Here is an 11,949-nt window from a genome sequence, read left to right on the forward strand (position 1 = left end):
AAAGCACTCTATATATCTAGAACCAAGATGGTGAATAGTAAACTTGTTTGGCATGCATCTTCTCATTTTTCAGCTGGTCTGTTTGAGCATTATTAGTAACATATAATTAGTTGTAGATTTTTATTTAGCAGGGGAACTGGATAGAGAATTGAAATTTAGCTCAGACTCTTTGATAATATTTTCAAAAAGCAAAGCACCTTTGTAATCAAGATGCTTATGGTGAGCTTCACTGATGCTTTTGAACTGCTTGCTCTTGCAGCTATGGATGGAAAAGCACCACTTGCTACTGGTGGTGATGATGATGACGATGATGAAGTTCCAGGTAAGAACAAGCATGCAGTGGAGGAAAAGGAAGTGAATTTTGCTGAGACATAATATATGCAGTATAAGATTGGGCCAAGGACAGTAAGAGTATTGACTAGTCATTCCTTTCAGTACCTGAAGGGGGGCTGCAAGAGAGCTGGAGAGGGACTTTTTACAAGGGCATGGAGTGACAGGATAAGGGGGAACAGCTTTAAACTGAAAGAGGGTAGATATGCATTAGATATTAATTAGATACTATTTAGATATTGTCCCTCTGTACTTGGTATTGGTGAGGCTGCACCTTGAATACTGTGTCTGGTTTTGGACCCCTCCAAGAAAGACTTTGAGGTGCTGGAGTATGTCCAGAGAAAGGCAATAGAGCAGGGGAAGGGTCTAAAACACAAGTCTTATGAGGAGTGGGCTGAGGGAGCTGGGGGGGGGGGGGGGCTCAGCCTGGTGAAAAGGAGGCTCAGGGGAGACCTTATCACTCTTTACAACTATCTGAAAGGAGGTACTAGCAAGGTGGGAGTTGGCATTTTCTCCCAGGTAACAAGTGGCAGGATGAGAGGAAATGGCATTGAGCTATGCCAAGGGAGGTTCAGGTTGAACATCAGGAAGAATTTCTTCACAGAAAGAGTGGTTAAGCATTGAAACAGACTGCCCAGGGAAGTGGTGGAGTCCCCATCCCTGGAAGTGTTCAAGAAATGCCTGGATGTGGCACTTAGTGCTCTGGTCTAGTTGACAAGGTAGTGTTCAGTCAAAGGCTGGACCCAATGATCTTGGAAGTCTTTTTCAACCTGAATGATTCTGTAATTCTGTGATTAGGAAGAAATTCTTTACTGTGAGGGTGGTGAGGCACTGGCACAGCTTACCCAGAGGAGCTGTGTCTGCCCCATCCCTGGAAGTGTTCAAATCCAGGTTGGAAGGGGCTTGGTCTAGTAAAAGGTGTCCCTGCCCATGTCTGGGTTGGAATGAGATGATCTTTAAGGTCCCTTCCAACTCAGGCCATTCTGTGATTCTTTTATAGAATTTCTGTGAGCATTGTTTTCAGATACCATATGACACTTAGATGGATCATTGATTTGAGGTAGCATTTTTTTCCCATGTAGGAATAATCACTATGGCTAAGATAATTATTTAATAGTCAATAAGAAGACTGCTAAGAAACTGCCTTTTCAGTATCACTGCTCTGTTGGGGATATGGTGAAGTTAAATGCTCCTAAAATTGTGCTTTATAATTAACTATTTCAAACTTAGTTGTTTGAACAAGAAGAATGAACCATAAAACTCTTAAATGTTGTTTGGTTTGTATTTTATAAGCTGATTTTATTTTTTTTTGCCATGTAACCACTTAATATGACCTGGAACTTTTTTTTTTTTGGGGGGGGGGGGGGAGGGTTGCAAGGGAATTGGCAAAGCTGAAGTAGGTCAGACTTGAATTTCAACATTTTTCTTTTTCTAGATCTTGTTGAAAACTTTGATGAAGCTTCAAAGAATGAGGCAAACTAAACTAAGTGACACTTTGTGAATAAAATTAAAACTTGAAAAAGCTACATGGCTACATGGAGCTGCTATTTTATATTGTGACTGCTTTTATTTGATTTTATTTTTATTTCCTGATGAGATCTCAAGATGTGTAATATTTGGAAACTCCTGAACCTGCAGCTCTTATTCAGTTATTGCTTGAACACAGTATTGTTTTTTTGGCCTAGTTTAACAAGCCTATGCTTCAAAATAAGTCAGATTGCTAATCAATCTCTACCTAGACACAAATTTTGAGCAACTTGTCTATGAGCTACCCCATCTTTAATGAACTTTGCCATACAATAAAGAATATGAAATGAAGTTTCTGGTGTGGCTTTTTGTCAGAAAAGCAAGAAAAATAAATTGACCATAACTATTAAGCAATCATAAAATCTTGCTTTTTTTTTTCAGAGCATCTTCCTTTCTGCTCTATTAGAAAACTGGCTTCTAAAAAAAAATTCAGTGCATAATGGAGCATTTAAGACTTCATTGGTGAATTTCTAGTGCTTGTGGGTCAGAGCACATGCACTGTGTTCCTAAGACACTTCGTAATCTACTGAATTTAAGAAAGAGACCTGTATTCTACAACTACTTTATGATTGTAGGGGGTTTATGTGGCAAGGTTGAGGGAGCTGAAGGAGTGGCTTCTGTGAGAAGACACCAGAAGCTTCCCTTATGTCTGACAGAGTCAATGCCAGCCGTCTCCAACACAGACCTGGTGCTGGCCAAGGCTGAGCCAATCAGTGATGGTGGTAGCACCTCTGGGACAACAAATTTAAGAAGGGGGGAAGAAGCTGGGTAACACCAGCTAGGAGCGAGAAGTGAGAATATGTGAGAGAAACAACTGCAGACAGCAAGGTCAGGGAAGAAGGAGGGGGAGGAGGTGCTCCAGGCACTGGAGCAGAGATTCCCCTGCAGTCCAGGGTGAGGCAGGCTCTCCCCTCTGCAGTTCATTGAGGTTTATGGGGCAACAGTGGTGCATCTGCAGCCCATGGAGGACCACATCCTGGAACAGGTGCAATTGCTCAGAGGAGGCTGTGACCCCGTGGGAAGCCCGCACTGGAGCAGGCTTCTGGCAGGACCTGTGGAGAGAGAAGCCTGTGCTGAAGCAGGTTTGCTAGCAGGACCTGTAACCCTTTGACTGAAGCCTGTCTGGATGGAAATGTGTAGATTTAAAGTTATGTTCCTTAAGAATTGCTTTAAAGACAGCATCTTCTGTTAATATTTGATTTAAAATCTGTTTATGGTTCTTCACTGTTGTTTTTGTTGGTTCAGTTTTTATCTCAGCCATTGCCTAGCTGTGAGAAAGCAGAATTTGAGCAATATAAAAGTGGATGCATAAAGTTTTGTTTTCTCCTTGGTAGAAATATTTCCCATGTATATTATTACTGTCTATGAATAGAGATGCTCACTTCTGTAAATTTAATTTACCTCCATGACTGATTTGTGGTTTAACCCAGGCCAGCAACTAAGACCCATGCAGCCACTCATTCCTCCCCAGTGAGATGGGGGAGAAAATCAGAAGAATAAAAGGGAGAAAACTTGAGGGTTGAGATAAAGAGTTTAATAAGGAAAAGGAAAAAATAGCAGAGAAAGAAAAATAAAACCCAAGAAAGTCAAGTGATGCAAATGAAAACAGTGGTTTACCAACTGCCCCATGCCCAGCCAGTCCCTGAGCAGCAGTACCTCCACCAACCTCCCCCCTAGTTTTATTGCTGAGCACAAGCCATATAGTCTGAAATATCTGTTTTTATCAGTTGGGGTCAGGTGTCCCAGCTGTCCCACACAACTTCTTGTGCACCCCCAGTTTACTCTCTGGTGAGGCAGAGTTCATGACATCTGTGATCACATGCTGGGCAGTCAATTTTGCAAAAATAATTAAGTAATTCAGAAAAAACAACTTGTTTGCTAAACTGAAATACAGTATACTTTTGTTAAACTTCTGTGGATGAGTAAAAATATTTTAGTAACACTCCCATAAGAAATTACATTGCTAAGTGCTTTTGTCAAAAGGCTTAGAGAGAAGCAACTTGGAATTAGATTTTGATTGGAGAATTTTCAAATTCTTCAGGTCCTGTGGCATGCTGTGGCAAAAAAGCGCTGTGCTGCCTTCAGATCCATGGGTGTTGTTCAAAGGTAGCTCCTAGTACCTTTATCTTCTCCCTGTCATCAGAGGCTAAAGAAATTGTTCACTCAAACAAAATCAGCAGGCTGACATTTCAGAACATTATGAATCCTGGACCTTTAACATTTTTATCTTTATAAACAAGTGTGTGATGTGGGGTTAGGGTCTTTTAATCCTAAAACTTTTATATTGGTAATAACTTATACCAAGAGAAATAAAACTTCTTTGTTGTGTTTCAGAGAAACCAAAGTATGTGAAGTATGTTGTTAATTGTTCATAATCATCAATTGTCTGTGCTTTCTTGATGCTGATTTTTCCAGTGCGTAAAGCTCTTTCTTTGCAGAGATTTTCCCCACTCTTCCCCCACCTCCTCCCCCCATGCTAGCTCTAAATTTTCTATAACATGCCTGTATCATAGCTTAAGAAGTACTGGAGGCTGATCCCTGTAGGGCACTGTTATGCCCCAGTCTGCTTGGCAGGTTTAGGGATAGGTTGTTTCATTTGCTCTGGGAGGTGTACAGGAAAAACAACAACATTGTCAGGAGGTTCAATAACAAACCTTTACTTGCAAACTTTAGAACATTAAGGTAGAATGAGGTACTTGGCAAATTTTAAAATGTAGCCATTTTGGTTAGAAATTCAATATAAAAGCATAAAACCACAAGAAAATGTATAAGGGAAAAGAAAGTATAAGATTAGAAAGATACATAATGACCACACATGGATCCGGTGACAAGACTTGATTGTTGCAATTTCGATGTTCATTGGTCAAAGTGATGGTCACAGTCTTGACCCATTGGGAGTGGGGGAAAGCCCATGAAACACAAAGTCCAGTGGGTTAATATACACTCAAGCTAGGTGGGAATGCCCAGGTACCTCTCCTAGGGTGGAGAGTTTTACACTGGATGATGTAATACTGTGGATCACGGGACACTTCCTGGAAACTTTAGACACCTTCAAAGACATTGCATTTGCCTCTTATGTCAGCGTAGTTGAGTCAGTTATGGCACATCAGAAGGGATGAATACCTTCAGTATTACATGAGAATGTTCATGTACTTACCTGGAGGTGAGTTTTCACAGTTGAACCACCTGTGTAAGGACATTTGTTACCAAATGTGGTAAGAAAGTAATCTCTCCATCACTATAATTTTAGTATTAGGGAGCAGGCATTATTTATTCCAATGCCAGATGCAAGGGGGATAGCTCCACCTGTCTTGCATGCTGAGTACAGAAAAAGCTGTTTATATGCTAGATTTTACAAACATACTTCTAGGTTTTCCCAGAAGAAAGATACATATGATAACTATTTCGCCAAAGTTATTAGCATATATTTCCTCCCATCAGCACATGTATTCTCTTGTCCCAGGGGGTCCCTCCTTGGTCTCTGGTGATCAGTGACCCCAAAGTTATACTTGACTGCTCAATGGACTTGGTGCTACTTTCCAAATTAGAAGAAAAGTTGGCATAACTGGCATAGTTCATTAATTTCAGTCCTTAGATCAGTGAAGTGTAGTTTCTTATTCCTTTCCTTAGTTAATGTTTATCATAGTTTTGATTGTGTAGCTCAATAAGCTAATGATTTTGCAAAATTATTATTGTATTAACCCACCAGGTGCAAGCATTTCTTCATCTGGCAACACATTGGCATGATAAAAAGTATTGTCCCACCTCAAAGGATTTGCCTCTTATCAGCCTCTTCCCTTATCTTATTCAACACCCAGCTTGTAGCCTCGGGTAGTGGTGGTGGTGGTGGGTGTGCCCCCCCTCTGCCCCTGGGCAGTTACTTTGCACATCATCAGCAAAGCACTCTGCTGCTTTTGCAAATGGTCGATTGTTTGAGTCATTAAACATTAACATTCCAGTTTCTCACAAGCACTCAAGAGCCATGGAAAACATCCATATTCATTGCTTTAGCAGCATAAGGTTATGCCATAAAAAGGGCTTTTTATGCTAGAAACAGCTTCTGAAAGATAGCCATCTTCACCTTTCTACTAAATTTTGTGGGATGCATGGTGATGACTATCTGACAATTGCTTAATATTTTATAGCATAAAGACAAGAAACCTTATATCTTGCTGTCTTAATCTATGTCCCTCTATTTTTCCATCTTTCCATATAATCTGAAAATGCATTTTTCAGGTAATATATAGGAAACAAGTGTACTATTTCTTATCTACAAAACTCAACGCTGACTGAAGTTCAAGACAAAATATCAAGCAAATATTGAATGTCCATTGTCGTATATGATGTAGATAATTGATGCTTTGGAAATTGTATAAAAATTATAAAGATCCAACCATGCCTCTGACCCCCATGGCCAGAAGCAGGGCTTTTCATTTCCAAAAGATTTCCTGGACTGGCCCAGATAAAATCATGACCATTAACGAGTGAATGAGTCTTTCCTGAGTGATCATTGACCATTTCCCAAGAATGTCCAGAACATTCACCAAACAACACCTGGGAGAGATTACATCGAAAAATGGTGATGTCCTGGCTACAGCTGAAAGGAAGACCATTTCAAGGAGCCCAGACAGCCATCCAAACCTATGGACTGACTTTTGTACGGGACTGCACCTGTATAGTTCCCGTTATACATATGTAGGAACTTACAGAAATCTTAGATCATTTCTGCTCCAGGCAGAATAAACTGTATATAAGCTGGCTACCTGGAGCAGTTGGTGTGACACTCTGGGGAGATGCTGACGCTACGTCAGTTCGACCCGAGTTCACCCAGCGTCAAAGTCTGGGGTTGACGCTGTCTTGGCTATGGCGGTTTTATAATATCCTATTTTTGGTTGTCGATCTAATACATTTTTAAAATATTTTTTATAAATTTGGCTGCCAATTTGATCGTTTACAACAAATTGGTGACCCCAACGTGATCTGATATTGGGGTCCGGGAACCCCTTTTCCCACCCAGGGGGCGCCCTGCTGGTTTTAGCGGCCTGGACAGGAGTTGGATTTCTAAACCAATCAGATCCGCAAAAAACCACAGACCAGAGCCGCGGATGATGATTGGAGCCGTATGCTAACAGAGCCACAGCCAAGGGAGATAAGGGTCCATTCTCGACTCGGAAAGATCTAGAGAGATCTCCGAGATCTGAGGTTTTTTTCATCCGTAAAAATCAACGTGCATGAAGAATTCCACGCAGGAAAAGGCCCGTAAGTATTGCGTGGTTGGGTGGAGAGTGATTGGACACATGTGTGAGACGTGACATTGTCATGGAGGGAGTGCGGACCCCATGATTGCGGTTCTGCTATCCCGCGAGGGAAGCGGCCAGTCAAGGGGGAAGCGAGAGGTTCAGGTTCGAAACACATGAGACCTGGGGCTCGGGAAGAGTCTAGGGGGAAAACCGGTCACGTTTGGGATCGGGAGGGGAAAAGCGAGCCTGGAAAGGTCCAAGAATTTGTACCCCTTCTGAAACCAGAGGAAACAGGTAACAAAGACTACCTACAAGTCGACAGGGCGGTCAACTGTCCGACTTGGTCAGGCTGGCAGCTTTTCGCGAGCCGGAAAACCCAACATTGGAGAAAGGATCGGGACTCGAGATGAAAGCCCCAGGAAAACAACAAAAGGTAAGGAAATTCGTAACCTTCTTTGAGAAAATGGGGTTGGGAAAAAGCAAGGGACAAAAGAAAACCTAGGAGAAAATCCCGCAGGTCCCCAGGAGAGTGTTACCAGAAATAACCCGAGACAGTCCTCTGGGGTGGATGCTGGAACACTGGGATGAGAATCCACGGAGGTGGGGGAAATCCAAGGAAAAGATGATCCATTTTAGTATGGAGAAACGGGGAGTGAGGGAGATTGGACAGTACGTGGTTTGGCCGATATTCGGCACGTTTGAAAGTTGGACCTGTGAGTCTTTGTTTGACCACGTGAATGGTTGCAGTCTGCGGGATCCTGAGGAAATCGAGTATGCAGACATGTGGAGGCATGCTCGCCCTGGTCTGTACCCAGTGAGAGCCTGCTGGCGCGCAGCGAAAGCAGGGAGGGAGTGGGAACCATTGGGAAATCTTCCACCACCTTACCTTGTGGCCCCACAGCAGACAGGTCCCGCGCTGGCACAAGCGGCACCAGGAATGCCTCCTGAGGTGGGGGTGCCGCAAGTTCAGGCGATTGCATCACTGCTGCCACCAGAACAAGCGGTGGCATCCGCTCCCCCACATGGCCATGCGGCTGCAGAGCAGCCACAGCCACAAGTATCCCCGAAGGTCGAGCAGAAGGGGGCAGGTGTCCCCAGGGACAACTCTCCCCTGGCACGCCAAACTAGGAGAAGAATGAGGAAGTCCACCATGGGGGAAAGTGGGGATGAGGAGGAAAAACTTGGTATCTATCCCTTATGGGAGTTACGGACAGCCCCAGGGGTGATTGGATATGACCACACCCCGACTGACACCACTGATGTAAGAGCGTTCAAAAAGGAGATGGGAAAGCTGATGGATGACCCGCTCGGAGTAGCGGAGAGGTTGGATGAATTTTTGGGAACAAGCATTTACACTTTTGAGGATCTCCAAGCAATCCTCAGGTCGTTATTTAACAACGAAGAGAGAGACATGATCTGGTCAGCTGCGATCAGGGACTGGGAAAAGTGGAACCCGAACGGGGGGTCCGGGGAGGAGGGGTGGCCGAACCAAAAGCCATCTTGGGAAACCCAGACAGAAGAGGGGAGGCAGAAGATGATAAATCTGAGAAATATGGTGATTCAAGGTACCAAGGAGGCGGTACCGAAGGGGCTGAACATGAGCAAAGTGCTCAGGGAATGCCAAGGGAAGAATAAAACACCTACGGACTGTTTGGAGAGACTCTGGAAGGGTTTGAGGATGTATTCAGGGACGGACCCTGGTTCTCCGGTGTGGATGGTGTTGTTGAAAACTCAGTTTGTGGCGAAATCTTGGGAAGATATTAGAAAGAAGTTGGAGAAAATAGATGGCTGGCAGGAACAGGGATTGCAGGAATTGTTGCGTGAAGCTCAGAAAGTTTATATGTGCCGGGATGAGGAAAAGCAGAAAATACAAGCTAAAGTCCTGCTGGCAGCGGTGAGAGAGGCTCAGAAACAAGAACAGGGAAAGGATGCGGCGAAAAAGGCGTTGACAAAGAAAACAGGTCCGTCTCAGGCTCAGGACAAAGGTTAGGAGGGAGCAAAAGAGAAAGTTTGAATGATATTACTGCAAACAAAAGGGGCACATTAAACGAAATTGCCCAAACAGAGCCAAGGATCAAGCAATGTTTCAAGAAGATTAGAGTTGTCAGGGGCTTTTCAATTTGGGTCCCAGAACATCTAGGGACCCCTTGATAAAATTAAAAGTGGGACCCTACATAAGAAGAACTACAGTTTATGGTGGATTCAGGAGCAGAGTGGACGACGGTGTTACAAATACCGAAGAGATGCTCTTTGAGCGATGATTCCATGGTGGTGACAGGAGCAAAAGGGGACCCTTTTGAGGTCCCAATCAAAAAAAAACATTGAAATAAGCACGAGAAGCAGAAGACACATTGGTCATATTTTAGTAGCCAAAGGCCCAGACTTTAACTTGTTGGGGCGGGACATGATGGTTGCTCTGGGGGTTGGGCTAGCGGTGGAGAAAGCTCAGCTCAAAGTGAGGCTTTACAGCCTCACTGCCCCTGATGAGGAAAAAATAGACCCAAGGGTGTGGTATGTCCCGTGAGAAGCTAAGAAGTTAGACATAGAACCAATTCGGGTGGAAACTGAAAGACCCAAAGACCCTATAAGGGTCAAACAATATCCCCTCTCCATGGAAGGGAGGAGGGGCTTAATACCAGTGATTGACAAATTATTAAAGAAAAGAACTTTGGAACCTTGCATGTCACGACACAGTACCCCGATTTTGGCAGTGAGAAAACCGGACGACAGCTTTAGGCTGGTGCAAGATTTACAGGCTGTGAATCAGAGAACTAAGACTCTGTTTCCCACCGTTTCGAATCCTTACACTTTGTTAAACAATCTCTCCCCTGAAGATACGTGGTACAGCGTGATTGATTTAAAGGATGCTTTCTAGATGTGTCCTCTAGATGAGGGCAGTCGCGATTATTTCGCATTTCAATGGGAAGATCCGGAGACGAATAGGAAGCAGCAGCTCAGGCGGACTTTGTTGCCTCAGGGCTTCGTGGATTCTCCAAACTTATTTGGACAGGCACTTGAGCAGGTTTTGAGTGAGTTTGTACCCACAGAAGGAACAAAGCTTCTACAATACGTAGATGACTTGCTGGTTGCAAGAAAAGGGGAGGAGGAAGTAAGGAAAAACACAATTAGGCTTTTGAACTTTTTGGGAGAAAAGGGATTGAAAGTTTCAAAATCGAAATTGCAGTTCATGGAACCGGAGGTCAGATATCTGGGACATTGCTTAACAAAGGGGAAAAAGAAATTAGATCCAGAGAGGGTGGCAGGGATTATTGCCTTACCACCCTCGCAGACGAAAAGAGAGGTCCGGCAGCTTTTGGGATTATTGGGGTATTGTTGGCAGTAGATTGAAAGTTATAGTGACAAAGTGAAATTTCTCTATGAGAAACTCACCACAGATAGGATCAAATGGACACAAAAGGACGAAGAAGAGTTTAAGGGAGTCAAGGAGGCGCTCACGGCAGCGTCAGTGTTGAGCCTCCCTGATGTCAGGAAACCTTTTCAGTTGTTTGTGGACGCTAGCAACCACACAGCACACGGGGTGCTGACGCAAGACTGGGCAGAGATCAAGAAGCCTGTAGGGTACTTGTCCTGGCTTTTGGACCCGGTCAGCAGACGCTGGCCCACGTGTTTGCAGGCTATTGTAGCTGTAGCTTTGCTAGTAGAAGAAGCTAAAAAAGTGACTTTTGGAGCACCTCTGGTAGTATTTGCTCTGCACAACGTGCAGGTAATACTACAACAAAAAGTGGACAAGTGGCTCACAGATGCAAGGTTGCTGAAATATGAGGCCATTTTGATTCATTCACAAGATTTGGAATTGAGAACAACGACTGCGCAGAACCCTGCACAGTTTCTGTTTGGGGAGGCGGCCGAGAAACTAGTTCATGACTGCGTAGGAACAGTCGAGCTGCAAACAAAGATCAGGGAGAATTTAGAAGAACTAGATGAAGGAGAAAAGTGGTTTGTAGATGAGTCAAGCAGAGTGGTTGAAGGAAAAAGAATATCAAAAACGCGGTTGTGGACGGGTTGACAGGGAAAGTGATAGAGGCAGGTCCCCTGAATGCAAGCTGGTCTGCACAGGCATGCGAATTGTATGCAGTTTTGAGGGCATTTAAAAGACTGAAAGGGAGAAAGGGAACAATTTTCACTGATTTGAAGTATGCCTTCGGAGTGGTTCATACATTTGGAAAGATATGGGAAGAGAGAGAGCTAGTCAACATGAGGAGAAAAGAATTAATGCACAGGGAATTGATTTGACAAATTCTGGAAGCACTGAGAGGGCCAGAAGAAAATGCGGTGGTCCATGTGAAAGGGCATCAGACAGGAATTCAGTTTCGAACCAGAGGGAACAATTTGGCTGATCAGGAGGCCAAAACTGCGGCACATATGGTATTAAGTACCCCAGAGCTTGAAAGGGAAGAAACCCCTGAGGATTCCCCTCAGCCCTCCCCAAAGGAAATTGAATGATATGAAAAGATTGGTGGTGAATTGAAAGAAGGTAAGTGGAGGTTACCTGATGGGAGGGAATTTGTTTCCAGAGGATTTACTAGGAGAATTTTGCGAAATTTGCACCAGAAAACACACTGGGGGCGCACAGGCCCTAGCAGAGCAATTTCTAAAATTTTTCGGGTGCAAGAGAATTTATGAATTGGAAGGACAAGAGGTACAAGGGTGTTTGATTTGTCAAAAGATAAACAAATCAAGAGCCAGCAAGGCTGCCCTGGGGAGTCTCCTCATTGCGTACAGACTATTTGAAAGAATTCAAGTTGATTTCACAGAATTGCCAAAAGTGGGAAGGTTCAAATTTGTATTGGTGATTGTGGATAAATTAACTCATTGGGTAGAAGCCTTCCCC

The 11,949-nt window shown here is 43.8% G+C and overlaps 1 protein-coding gene across 2 annotated transcripts in view; it reads left to right on the forward strand.

The window, feature by feature from the left end:
- LOC103825074 (transcription factor BTF3-like) overlaps positions 1–2,148 on the forward strand; it is a 35,396-nt gene extending 33,248 nt beyond the window's left edge. For both annotated transcript variants that reach the window (XM_050986452.1, XM_050986451.1), the window contains exons 5-6: positions 260–322; positions 1,766–2,148. In XM_050986452.1, the coding sequence (XP_050842409.1) occupies positions 260–322; positions 1,766–1,812 (110 nt within the window). In that variant the 3' untranslated portion in view covers positions 1,813–2,148. The remainder of the gene's footprint in view (positions 1–259; positions 323–1,765) is intronic.
- Positions 2,149–11,949: the final 9,801 nt, after the last annotated feature.

This window comes from Serinus canaria, chromosome W (genome assembly GCF_022539315.1).
Source record: "Serinus canaria isolate serCan28SL12 chromosome W, serCan2020, whole genome shotgun sequence".
Classification (NCBI taxonomy): domain Eukaryota; kingdom Metazoa; phylum Chordata; class Aves; order Passeriformes; family Fringillidae; genus Serinus; species Serinus canaria.